The sequence below is a fragment of the Brassica rapa genome, chromosome A08 (genome assembly GCF_000309985.2).
Source record: "Brassica rapa cultivar Chiifu-401-42 chromosome A08, CAAS_Brap_v3.01, whole genome shotgun sequence".
Classification (NCBI taxonomy): domain Eukaryota; kingdom Viridiplantae; phylum Streptophyta; class Magnoliopsida; order Brassicales; family Brassicaceae; genus Brassica; species Brassica rapa.
In genome coordinates this window covers 8,520,204-8,533,367 of record NC_024802.2, presented here as the reverse complement: position 1 = coordinate 8,533,367, position 13,164 = coordinate 8,520,204, and the positions used below count along the sequence as shown (strand labels likewise).

The 13,164-nt window shown below is 31.6% G+C and overlaps 1 protein-coding gene and 1 long non-coding RNA gene across 8 annotated transcripts; one reads left to right on the top strand and one right to left on the bottom strand.

Annotated features, from left to right (window-relative positions):
- Positions 1-272: 272 nt before the first annotated feature.
- Positions 273-2,566, bottom strand: LOC117127098. Its single transcript, XM_033276371.1, has 4 exons — positions 1,387-2,566; positions 773-1,316; positions 597-696; positions 273-530 (listed from the first exon to the last, which is right to left on the bottom strand). Exons 1-4 carry the CDS (start codon positions 2,294-2,296, stop codon positions 273-275), a joined length of 1,812 nt encoding a protein of 603 aa, XP_033132262.1. The 5' UTR covers positions 2,297-2,566.
- Positions 2,567-4,747: 2,181 nt separating this feature from the next.
- Positions 4,748-12,041, top strand: LOC103833766. Of its 7 annotated transcripts, none has more exons than XR_004449875.1 (7): positions 4,809-5,216; positions 5,308-5,532; positions 5,645-5,753; positions 5,949-6,129; positions 6,210-6,377; positions 6,620-6,694; positions 6,895-12,041. It is a non-coding gene; the product is annotated as an uncharacterized LOC103833766 (long non-coding RNA). The 7 variants fall into 7 exon arrangements; XR_004449876.1 differs by having other exon boundaries at positions 4,810-5,216; positions 5,380-5,532; XR_004449878.1 differs by having other exon boundaries at positions 4,810-5,279; positions 5,380-5,532.
- Positions 12,042-13,164: the final 1,123 nt, after the last annotated feature.

The following is a 13,164-nucleotide window of genomic DNA, read 5'->3' as shown; positions in this document are numbered from 1 at the left end:
TGGTTGTTCTGGTACCTCAACTTCAGTGATAGCGTCTTCTTCTTGCAAGGGCGGTTCTTCTCCAACGACAATGCGTCCACGAGGTGTAACTTTGATAGCAGTTACCCAGTTTATCCCGGAAGTTCGAAGCCGAGGATAAGGAAGGAAGCTAACTTGCTCGGCTTGTGAAGCTAAAATGAAAGGCTCAAATTTGTTGTATTTCTCCCAAATTGACATCCACAACACCAAATTTGTTATACCGAATCCCTCGGTTCACAACAGGATCGAACCATTCACATTTGAAGAAGGACGCATTTTAGCTTCAATAACCCCGGAAATTCCACTTCAATAATCTCCTGCAATATCCCGTAAAAGTCTGTTTCACCTTTCACACATATTCCGTAGTTACTCGTTGCCCGATGTCTCCCATACTCGTATGTGTGAAAGGTAAATCCTCGTGTGAAATACATAGGTGATGTGGTGACCTTTGCAACTGGACCTTGAACCAATTCGTGAAACCATACGGGATAATAAGGATCGTCATAATCAACCTGCAAAAAACATATATATATTCTTAAACACTTACTTAATTAATATAATAGTATGAGATATATTACCTGTGATTTTAACCACTTGACAAAGTGCTTATCTTTACGTGTATCCACATCAGTTGCAGATATTCCTGGTATTGCTTCTTCAACTTGAGATACAAACATCCTGCAAATTGAACAAATAATCAAATCATACATAATTAATTTTAATTCATATAATTAACATTCACAAAAATATTTACCTTTCAAAGTAACGGGTCATTGCATCCTCGCAGTTGAGCAGAATATATGTGTGGGCACTATGTTTACCTTCTTCACATGACCACCATAATTCTTTCGTTTTACCACCAAACCGTCCTATTTCGCAGAAAATGTCAGGAACACCATCAATTGGATATGATGTCGGTACTCCACCATCATCATATCTCCTAGGAACTCTTTTTCTCGTACGAACAGTTGGAGCAAAATAGTATGATGTGAAGTTAGATGTTTCGGCTGTCAAACTCCCTGCAATTATTGAACCTTCTACCTTTGCAAGATTTCTTGCTTTCCCCTTCAAATGTTTCATCTGTCGCTCATACGGATACATCCATCCGTTGTGAACAGGTCCACGAAGCAATGCTTCATACGGTAGGTGGACAACTAGATGCTCCATGACGTCAAAAAATGAAGGAGGAAATATCTTCTCCAGGTTGCACAATATGATCGGAATGTTCTGATGAAGTTGTTCGATGACTTCTTCTTTGAACGTACGTGTGCTAAGATCTCTGAAAAATGCTCCGATGGCTGTATATTTTAAAAGGAATCAAATTAATAACATTTCGTAACATATGTATATATATAAATTTATAATTACCTGCAAGTGCTTCGTGGACATTTGCTGGAAGGAGCTCGGCAAAAGCAAATGGAAGCAGTCGTTGCATAAACACATGACAATCATGACTTTTCATTCCGGAGAACTTTTGACCTCGTTCAATACATCTTGACATATTTGAAACATAACCATCAGGAAACTTAACTTCCGATGCAACCCAGTCAAACAAGGTTGTTTTGGCTGCTGATGACAACCGGAAGATGGGAACAGGAACGTTTCCATTGCTCTTGATATGTAACTCACTTCTTGAGCAAATATCAGGTAAGTCCATCCTTGACTTTTTGTTATCTTTTGTCTTCCCAGGGACGTTAAGTAATGTATTCATGATGTTCTCAAAAAAGTTTTTCTCGATATGCATGACATCCAGATTGTGGCGTAAGAGAAGATCCTTCCAATAGGGTAGCTCCCAAAATATACTCTTCTTATGCCAATTGTGAGATACACCATACCCATCAGGCATATTTCCAGGAACATGCCAATTTCCTCCAACCTTAACTGTTTCCTGAGCTCCGTAATAATCAATGTCCGCTTCGATCTGCTGGCCGGTGAGATATGGAGGAGGACTGTCTCTGACAATTTTTTTGTGTCGAAACAATGTCTTATTTCTTCTGTACGGATGGGCAAGTGGAAGAAACCGACGATGACAATCAAACCAACAACTCTTCCTACCATTCTTCAGTTGAAAAGCATCCGTGGATCCAAGACAATACGGACAAGATAATCTTCCATGTGTTGTCCAGCCAGACAACATCCCATAAGCAGGAAAATCACTTATCGTCCACATCAGAACTGCTCGCATCGTAAAATTGTTTTTCAAGGAACAATCGTACGTCCTCACCCCTTCTGACCACAATTGCTTTAGCTCTTCTATCAACGGTTGAAGGAAAAACATCAAGAGACCGTTTTGGATGCTTCGGCCCTGGGATTAATATGGTCAAAAATAGAAATTCTTGTTCCATGCACATATCCGGCGGTAAATTATACGGCGTAAGAATGACTGGCCACAAAGAATATTGTCTACCAGACATTCCAAATGGACTAAATCCATCGGTGCATAACCCAAGATAGACATTCCGAATATTTGTAGCAAAATCTCCGTGTACCTTGTTGAAATGTTTCCACGCTCTTGCGTCTGATGGATGTGCAACCTCACCATCTCTCTGGACATGTTCGGCATGCCACCTCATCGACGCAGCAGTCCTCTCAGATTGATATAATCTTTTCAATCTGTCTGTAATTGGTAGGTACCACATCCTTTGGTACGGTACCCTATTCCTCCCACGGCCTTGCGGTTTGAATCGTGGTTTTTTGCAGAATCGACACTCTTCTAACTTGTCATCTTCCTTCCAGTAGATCATGCAGTTGTCGATGCAAACATCAATCATCTCCGAGGGTAACCCAAGACTATAAACCAATTTCTGAATCTCATAATAAGATTCAGCAGACACGTTGTCTTCTGGCAAATACTCTTTAAACAACTCCGCCCATGCATCCATGCAATTCTCAGGTAAATTATGATCCGTTTTAATATTCATCATCCTAGCTGCTAGAGACAATTTAGAGAGACCTTCTCTACAACCAGTGTAGATTGGTTGATTTGCAGCATCTAGCATTTCATAAAACCTTTTTGCATCCAAATTAGGTTCTTCTACATTTCCAGTTCCATCTGCTATTGTTGTAGTTGTTTCTAAAAATGCATCACTAATCATATCTTGAACCCTATCATGATCTACCATCTGCTCCTCTTGATGATAATTATGTTCATTATGCACATGATTCAGTTCTTCATTATGATGAGCATCCTCAAAATTAGCATTACTACTACTAGCTTCATTTCCCCCATAACCCTCTCCATGTTGATACCAAATGTAGTATTGTGGTGTAAATCCTCTGTTTACTAAATGATTCCATACAGTTTCACTACGTGCAAATTTTGAATTCTTGCATTTTGAACAGGGGCAGAACATCTTACCGCTTTCCTGCGTGATCGGTGTACAGCCCGCCTGGTGCATGAATGTCTCTAGCCCGTTCAGAAATGCATTCGTCACTCTCCCGTCAGAATCTTTGTGCAAATACATCCAACTTCGTAACTCGTAAATACTACCGCCACCGACCATTTTTTCTTCTATTTTTTTTTTAAATTTTTTTTTCCGTTTGGGTCTTGTGAGGAAGAGAGTTGTGTGTTGTGAGGAAGAGAGTTGTGGGAAATGACATATATATAGAGAAATTTTCGAGTTGGGTAGTTGAAATATAACAACGATTTTACAAGGAAACTTTTACATGGATTTTACATAGTTTTTTTACAACGACTTTACAACGAACTTCGATAAGTTTTTCACCTAAATATAACGGTAACATGATTCGTTGTAATATTGATGTAAAGTTTTCTTTTCGACGTACTTACGTCGTAATATTACATGGGGTTTACGACGAAATTTGGTTTCGTTGGTTTCGTCGTAATTGCGTTGTTAACCCACCATTTACTATTTCTAAGACAACGATAAGGAACCTGTGTCGTTCGTCTGTCTGCCAATTCAGTGGAACGACAAGGAGAAAGTGGACGGAAGTGCAGCTGGTTTGTACTTGAGAGGAACCTTTGACGATGATCGGAGGTTCCACTCAAGTATAAACCAACTGCACTTCCCTCCATTTTCTCCTTGTCGCTCCACTGAATTGGCAGACAGACGAATGACTCATGTTCGTTATCGTTATCTTCGAAATAGTAATTGGTGGCTGAATGAGGAGTTGTGTGTTGTGAGGAAGAGAGTTGTGTGTTGTGAGGAAGAGAGTTGTGGGAAATGACATATATATAGAGAAATATGGTAAGTTTTACATGGATTTTACATAGAAAATTTACAACGCGTTTACAACGAATTTAGGTAAGTTAAAGCACATTGAATACATTAACACGATTCGTCGTAATGTCGATGTAACGTTTACAACTATTTCGCATTCCACGTACTTTCGTCGTAAACTTACAATTACTTTACGACGAAAAGGTTTCGTCGTAAATTACCATGGAGTTTACGACGAAGTTATGTCTCGTCGTAATTGCGTTGTAAAGCGTATGTAAATTTACGAGGAAATTATTTCCTCGTAAAACGCCGTTGTTACTGCTACGTTTTCTTGTAGTGATTTAACTTTTTTAATTCAATCATCAACATCTAAACTATTAAAATTGAAGTACAGATTGTATTTAACCCGAATTTTCCCTAATATTTACAATCTTCTGACCACTAGTACTAAATCTACATATTGACTAATATTTTGAAAATGCTTTCACCCTATATGACAAAACAAATAGACAAATCAATTAATAGTTGTTTGACCCAATAACTACATTTTTTTCTCTGTAACCATAAAACATGTTTTTCTCTCTTTTCCTTGTGCCATGTCACCATGGAAGGAGGGGCAAATTACGCCACATGTCACGTGTCCAATCTAAAACGTCAATGTTTCCTTTGATAATCATGTCAAATGGGCCATAAGAGACCTTCCTTAATACATGTTACCTCACTTATCATATGAATTACTTAGCCCACTAATTGGAGTTTCTAGCCTTCTCTGCCTCAGTGTGCGCCTAGCAATCGCGGTCTAAGCTTTCGTTGCGCGGTTTCCACTTCTTCACCAGACTCCAGTCTATTTTCTCTCTCGAGTGAATCTGTCTCCTTATCTTCTCTTTACAGTCTAGATACCAAAATTGGCAAACACCATTGCTCTCTGCTTTCGCAGGGTCCAGTTACGAGAGGATGTTCTAAGAAGATGATCGGATGAAGAAAGTCGAAGGCTTTAGTCATCTCGGCGCAAACCCAGTACCTTTTCATTTCTCAGTTTGACTGTATACTGTTTTGATAAATGAATCGGTCTGTTGCTAAGTAGGTTTGGTTTATCTTAATATTTTAGGTGGAGTTTATACTTGAAGTCACGTTAACCTTTTTGAATACAGTTTATTGATCCATGTCCTTGCTCACATAGCTTTTGAAGCATGCTGGATTCAAAACTTACCCAAGTTGGTGGAGGATATACTTCAGACATCGATAAACACATGTCCAAGTGGTGTTATGCCTTGTCCAAGGCGTTCAGGCCTTTGTTGGGGTCGGAGGAGAGTGGCTGAATGATATTTCTAAGGTAAACTTTTTTACTATGTTTCAAGTGAATCGTTCATAATTTATTGTTATGTGAGTAAGACACTCGACACTTCCTGTGAGTTCAAATAGTTTCTTCTGGTGACTCGCTGCAGTCCACGAGAGTGTCTGGTGGCTTACCAACTAAAATGCAGCTTGGTCTACTGTCTCCTCTTGAGTAAGCTCTTTGAACGCATGGGAACTACTTACATTAAGCTGGACCAGGTAATTCGTGTTGCTTAAATAAATGTATAGTGTATTGTATCCTTTGGCGAATTGGTTATTGGCTAATCGCTAGAAACATGTGAAATGCATGTCTAACGTAAGCGTAGTTATTACTTAAATTGCTCTTTGTCAGTTAATTTCTCACTGTATCTCATTTAACACCACCTTCTTTTCAATACTTTTTTGAATTCGTAGTTTATAGCATCTGCACCAACTTTTTTCCCACCTGAATATGTCAAAGAGTTTCAGAACTCCTTCAACAAAGCTCATCCCGTTTCGTTTGAAGAAATTCATACATTTTTGCAAGAGGAACTTGGTAGCCCCATAGACAGCGTAACGTTGACCCTACACAATTGCTTCAGCCTAAATAGCACAAGTATATTCTTCTGCTTCTGTTTTTTTTTTATCTAAACCCATTTTGTTTATGTACTCTTCTCGACTTAAAAGAATCATCAGGACCAGGTCCATGAACCATGGCGCAAGGCTTAGAGGCTAACAAGAGGATGTCGTGATTAAGGTCTTGAAGCCTGGAAATAGAAGATTTCTTAGTGACAGATTTGAACTATTTACGATGTTTCCTGTACATTTGAGTTCTTGAGTTCTGAGTTCAGCCGTACTTCACTGGTATGCTCTCAAGTAGCTGTTGATAGCCCCATCTCCTCTGTCTTAATTTAGAGTTGATGCTAGGTTATTCTCTAAACATATATCTTTACTCTTGTTTAGAAATCCCGGAATCGTTTTCGTTACAACCATATGATCAGAGTTTTAATGTTTTCTTATCTTTTCTTTGGGGTGGGTTGGTCTCTGTCATAACTAACGACAGGATCATTTTCCTTTTGTTGGTATTTTTTTCTGCTTGATTTCAGCTCTATATGCTCAAAAATGACTCGAGTCAAGCTTCTAGACATGGCTACAGTTTGCCACAACACCAAGTTGTTAAGGTATCTGCTCCTTCTTTGTGCGATTTTCAACTTTTTTATACCAATATGCAACCTTATACTGCACATGGGGCATGCGATATGAATCTATCATTGGTCTTAGTCCAAGTGATTTAGTTCTTTTTAGACGTCTAAGCTTATATTCGTATCTCCTTAATGGCATTGGTCCATTAATATAGTTAATTTCTGTGTTTTTATGTCAGAAATTGTTTCTTACGAAATGGATTGGGGTACAGTTGTTGCTGGGCACTATCCTTGGGTTTCTCATCAAACTACTAACATGTCTTTGAGACTCCGTTTATTTTTGATATATGTAGAGAGCTCAAAGAAATCTTGGGCCTGGTCAAGAAAGAGGTACTGTCCACAATAATAAATGATCGTCTGGATAAGTAGTTTGCGTGATTATCAAATTGTATCCTAGATTGAAAGTCATTTTCCTTCTATTTCTCCATATTGAGTTCTATAACACTTCAGTGACGTCAACAGAAATAACCCAAATGAACGGACAACCACTAAGAAACTGCAACTGTTGGGTTTTTAAAATATTGACCTGCAACTACACTTATGCTTCACAAACAGCTAAACACTAGATGATAGTCCGCGTAATGAGTTTTTATAATAATGTTTGTTTATTAAATGGTTTTAACATTTTGTAATACTATAATATTTATCGATTATAAAATGACGAATACAAATGTTGGTCTCTTAAATATATCATCGCTGTTGAAGAGTTAACGTATTACATCTCATTTTAATTATTTTTAAGATTTCATATACACAAAAAAAAATTAAATTTTGCGGCTGACACAAATCACCAAAACCAAATAGACAACATCGATTGTATAATAACGAAAGGAGATTAGGTTTTTTGCTCTCGATTTGTTTACTATTGACTCTCCATAAGTGAGTTAATTTTCTGCGTCTATAAAATTGTGTTTTTATTCTCGTCTTTGTTTTATTGATATGAGTTAAGTTTCTTTTTTTAACTTCTTTTATGAATTCGGTGAATTAAATTAGTGTCAATTTAAAAATTAGTTTCACTCCAGATACATATCTAAGAATCAAAATTTTGAAAAAAATCACTCGCAAACTATATTAACAGATTAGTGTTCAAATCTAATATATCAAGCTGTTATAGAATATATAAGTGCATATTCAAAATATAAATGTCTGTCTAGTATATATTCACCAGCTCGGTCTAAGAATCATCTAATTCTAGAACAACAAAACAAATTACTTATTTCACCAGTTCGGATAATATTCGAATCCAAACGGGTAATATCCGAACCCAAATGGATATCCGAAGATGACCAAACGTAAGTATACTTAACTCTATATTTCTAGTTTACTTCTCTCATTTTATTCAAAATATTTATATTAATGATGCTTATTCTTAAAATTAGATAATATACATATAATTATGGACAAAATTATTTGCAACTCACTTAATATATATAGCAAGCTCTTGTTTATTGGATTAACAAAAATTGCATCTAAAATTTCAAAACAACAACTAAATTAGTGTCTTTCTATTTTTTAAAGTTTTATCTTCAAACCTATTAATAGTTTAATTTTTTTAGAATTAGAAAACCAGTTAAAATATATTTTAAATCCAAAAAACTTAAACAATAAATCATTTATTTATTTTTTCTTCAAAATTTAAATATACGAACCCGACCATAAATATCTGAACCCGAACATAAAATACCCTAACCCGACTCGAAGTGTAGAAATATCCGGACTGGTTTTATACATATATACTGAAATACCTGATACGAACCCAAACATGTATCCGAACACCCACCCCTACAATATATGATAATCATTTTTATCTTTTTTGAACAAAAAAGTTAAACCATTGATCCTTTATGTAAAAAAATATTAAAGTATTTTCTCACAAACACATGTTATATAATCCATGGAATAATTCCAAAATAACCAAAGCAAAAACATTTCTGCTACATTTTGGAAAATAGAATCAAATTCCCATGAAACTAAACTCATTGACTATGAAACTGAATATAAATTGTGTTTAATTCTAGTTAATTGATTTTTTTTTAAATACGTTTATTTATTTAAAGAATATTACTTTTAATTCCTCCAAAATCTTTTAGGATATCTTAAGCAATTTATTCTTAAGATTTTATTTATATATATTATGAGTAAATTTAATATGAAGGAATTGTCTTTAACTATATATAAAATTTAATTTAAAATTTGATGTGCATTCTATAATATACCAGTAGCTGCAAGATAAATTATAAATATACGATTCTATTTTAATAGAATAAATGCCACAAAATATACATCCAAAATTGATATATGATAAAACATGGACTAAGATCACATTGTAACTTCATTTGCATGCTAGAATGGATTGATATAACATTACATTTTTAATAATAAAAACTACATGGAACAAAATCCCAACAGATAAAAAAACAGATTATGTTTCAGTGATATATAGAAATTGGTTTTCAATATATTATAATCTAAATATTATATGGTACGAATTACTTCTACATAGATGATATACCTTCATCTATGTTTCCAAAAAACGAAAAGCAAATCTACTAATTAAACATGAAATAGTCAACTTTATAAATAGAGATGTATGTTCATATCATGACACATTTACCATGTACTAGATTTCTTCTATTACATATAATAAGATCATATAGTAAGTTCATTTCCATACTAGAAGGGGTTGAAATAAAAATTGCATTTCAAATTAAAAACTTAATGGAAAATAATCCCAACAAATGAAACATATATATAGTATTTTTATAGATATATAGAAATTAGAATAAAATATATTATAAACAAAATATTGCTTTTATATGTATTACTTACACCTAGATACTCTACCTTCAAATGTATCTGTCCAAAAATAAAATAAATAACAAACTTAATTCTACCAGTAAGCAGTCAAGTTATAAATAGGGATGCAAGTTCAATATCATGACATATTCATTCATATAAATTAAAAAGAAGAAAAGCACATATATCAGAAAGATGAGTAAAATTTTGAGCATGACATGGATAATGATGATGATACTAACATTGATTGTTATCGAAGGTGAAGCAAAATCGGAGATGGAATGCAATGTTATTTGCCGTCCTCATTGCAAAGCTTTTGGTTCAGCAGGAGAGTGTTCCGAGTGTCATAAAAAGTGTAATCTATCTCCACCATCTCTAATGACAAAGATTCTAAAGAATCAAAACAACAGCAAACAAGATGACTTGATTAACTAACCTATAACTAATATGCTAAATGTATTGATGGACACCTATTCCAGATTTCTTGTATTGATTATGTATTATCTATTTAATAATAAGATGAAAATCTTACATTTACTCTGAATCTGATGTCCATATTAGTTATATATTTAACTATACGACATATAAACATAACTACTACTGGTGGAAAGTCATTTGCGTACATCAATAATTGTACATATTTTTTCACTAGAAGAAAATTACTTTTAAAGTGATATACGGTTAATATTTTGTCTAAATTATGTATTGTATACCAAATATTAAAGTTTAATCCGCTCTCGCAAAACAAGATTTTAACTTTTGTAGAGAATTTATGTTTTTAAGTTTTGTACATATCTTTGAATTGAATTTATGTACATAATATATTTACATTTATGTTATAATTATTTAATTCTTCTTATATTGTTTTTATTTTATTTTATAAGATGTATCATTGAAATGAAATAATTATATCTCTTATTAGACAATCCGTCTTACATTGTTTTAAAAGTTATTATAATAATAATGAGTTAATATTTTCATTTATCATTCTTATACTTGATAAAAAATTTGCATGTTTCATAAAATAAGCCGCAAAATATTGCAATCATAAGATTATCATATGTAACCCGATCCACCTCATAATCATATAATATATAGTAGATATAATTTAATATTTTAGTTTTATCAAATAAATATATATTGATTTCATTTTGTAATTTTTTTAATAAATTATAAAATTAAATTCAAGGAATTAAACAAATAATATTTATTATTTAATATTACAATATTTTTCAACTTATTAAAATACTATAAGAATAAGAACATAAAATTATAATTTATAAAATAATTAAGAACATAAAATTATAATTTATAAAATAAATTTATTTAAAATAAATATTAAATAATATGAAGGAATTGTCTTTAACTATATATAAAATTTAATTTAAAATTTGATGTGCATTCTATAATATACCAGTAGCTGCAAGATAAATTATAAATATACGATTCTATTTTAATAGAATAAATGCCACAAAATATACATCCAAAATTGATATATGATAAAACATGGACTAAGATCACATTGTAACTTCATTTGCATGCTAGAATGGATTGATATAACATTACATTTTTAATAATAAAAACTACATGGAACAAAATCCCAACAGATAAAAAACAGATTATGTTTCAGTGATATATAGAAATTGGTTTTCAATATATTATAATCTAAATATTATATGGTACGAATTACTTCTACATAGATGATATACCTTCATCTATGTTTCCAAAAAACGAAAAGCAAATCTACTAATTAAACATGAAATAGTCAACTTTATAAATAGAGATGTATGTTCATATCATGACACATTTACCATGTACTAGATTTCTTCTATTACATATAATAAGATCATATAGTAAGTTCATTTCCATACTAGAAGGGGTTGAAATAAAAATTGCATTTCAAATTAAAAACTTAATGGAAAATAATCCCAACAAATGAAACATATATATAGTATTTTTATAGATATATAGAAATTAGAATAAAATATATTATAAACAAAATATTGCTTTTATATGTATTACTTACACCTAGATACTCTACCTTCAAATGTATCTGTCCAAAAATAAAATAAATAACAAACTTAATTCTACCAGTAAGCAGTCAAGTTATAAATAGGGATGCAAGTTCAATATCATGACATATTCATTCATATAAATTAAAAAGAAGAAAAGCACATATATCAGAAAGATGAGTAAAATTTTGAGCATGACATGGATAATGATGATGATACTAACATTGATTGTTATCGAAGGTGAAGCAAAATCGGAGATGGAATGCAATGTTATTTGCCGTCCTCATTGCAAAGCTTTTGGTTCAGCAGGAGAGTGTTCCGAGTGTCATAAAAAGTGTAATCTATCTCCACCATCTCTAATGACAAAGATTCTAAAGAATCAAAACAACAGCAAACAAGATGACTTGATTAACTAACCTATAACTAATATGCTAAATGTATTGATGAACACCTATTCCAGATTTCTTGTATTGATTATGTATTATCTATTTAATAATAAGATGAAAATCTTACATTTACTCTGAATCTGATGTCCATATTAGTTATATATTTAACTATACGACATATAAACATAACTACTACTGGTGGAAAGTCATTTGCGTACATCAATAATTGTACACATTTTTTCACTAGAAGAAAATTACTTTTAAAGTGATATACGGTTAATATTTTGTCTAAATTATGTATTGTATACCAAATATTAAAGTTTAATCCGCTCTCGCAAAACAAGATTTTAACTTTTGTAGAGAATTTATGTTTTTAAGTTTTGTACATATCTTTGAATTGAATTTATGTACATAATATATTTACATTTATGTTATAATTATTTAATTCTTCTTATATTGTTTTTATTTTATTTTATAAGATGTATCATTGAAATGAAATAATTATATCTCTTATTAGACAATCCGTCTTACATTGTTTTAAAAGTTATTATAATAATAATGAGTTAATATTTTCATTTATCATTCTTATACTTGATAAAAAATTTGCATGTTTCATAAAATAAGCCGCAAAATATTGCAATCATAAGATTATCATATGTAACCCGATCCACCTCATAATCATATAATATATAGTAGATATAATTTAATATTTTAGTTTTATCAAATAAATATATATTGATTTCATTTTGTAATTTTTTTAATAAATTATAAAATTAAATTCAAGGAATTAAACAAATAATATTTATTATTTAATATTACAATATTTTTCAACTTATTAAAATACTATAAGAATAAGAACATAAAATTATAATTTATAAAATAATTAAGAACATAAAATTATAATTTATAAAATAAATTTATTTAAAATAAATATTAAATAAATATATATATATATATATATATATATATATATATATATATATATATATATATATATATATTTGATAAAGGTAAAATACTAAATTATATAGTAACAATTTCATTATATGGTGGATCGGGATACAAATGATGATGTTATGATTGTGATGTTTTGCTGGTTAATCTATGAAACATGCAAAATTTTTATAAAGTATAAATTATTTAAAAAAAAATATTAAATCATTCTTATCATAAGAACATCAAAACAATATTACATTATTAAGAGAAATGATTATTTCCTTTCAGTTTTAAATAAAATAGAATAGTCAACATATCT

Bases quoted from the DNA above. Each gene is read 5' to 3' on its own strand.
- LOC117127098 (XM_033276371.1), bottom strand. From the start codon at position 2,296: ATGTTTTTCCTTCAACCGTTGATAGAAGAGCTAAAGCAATTGTGGTCA. The intron at 1,317-1,386 runs GTAATTATAAAT...TAAAATATACAG, and splicing joins TGTCCACGAAGCACTTGCAG to CCATCGGAGCATTTTTCAGA. The intron at 531-596 runs GTAATATATCTC...TGTTTTTTGCAG, and splicing joins TCAAGTGGTTAAAATCACAG to GTTGATTATGACGATCCTTA.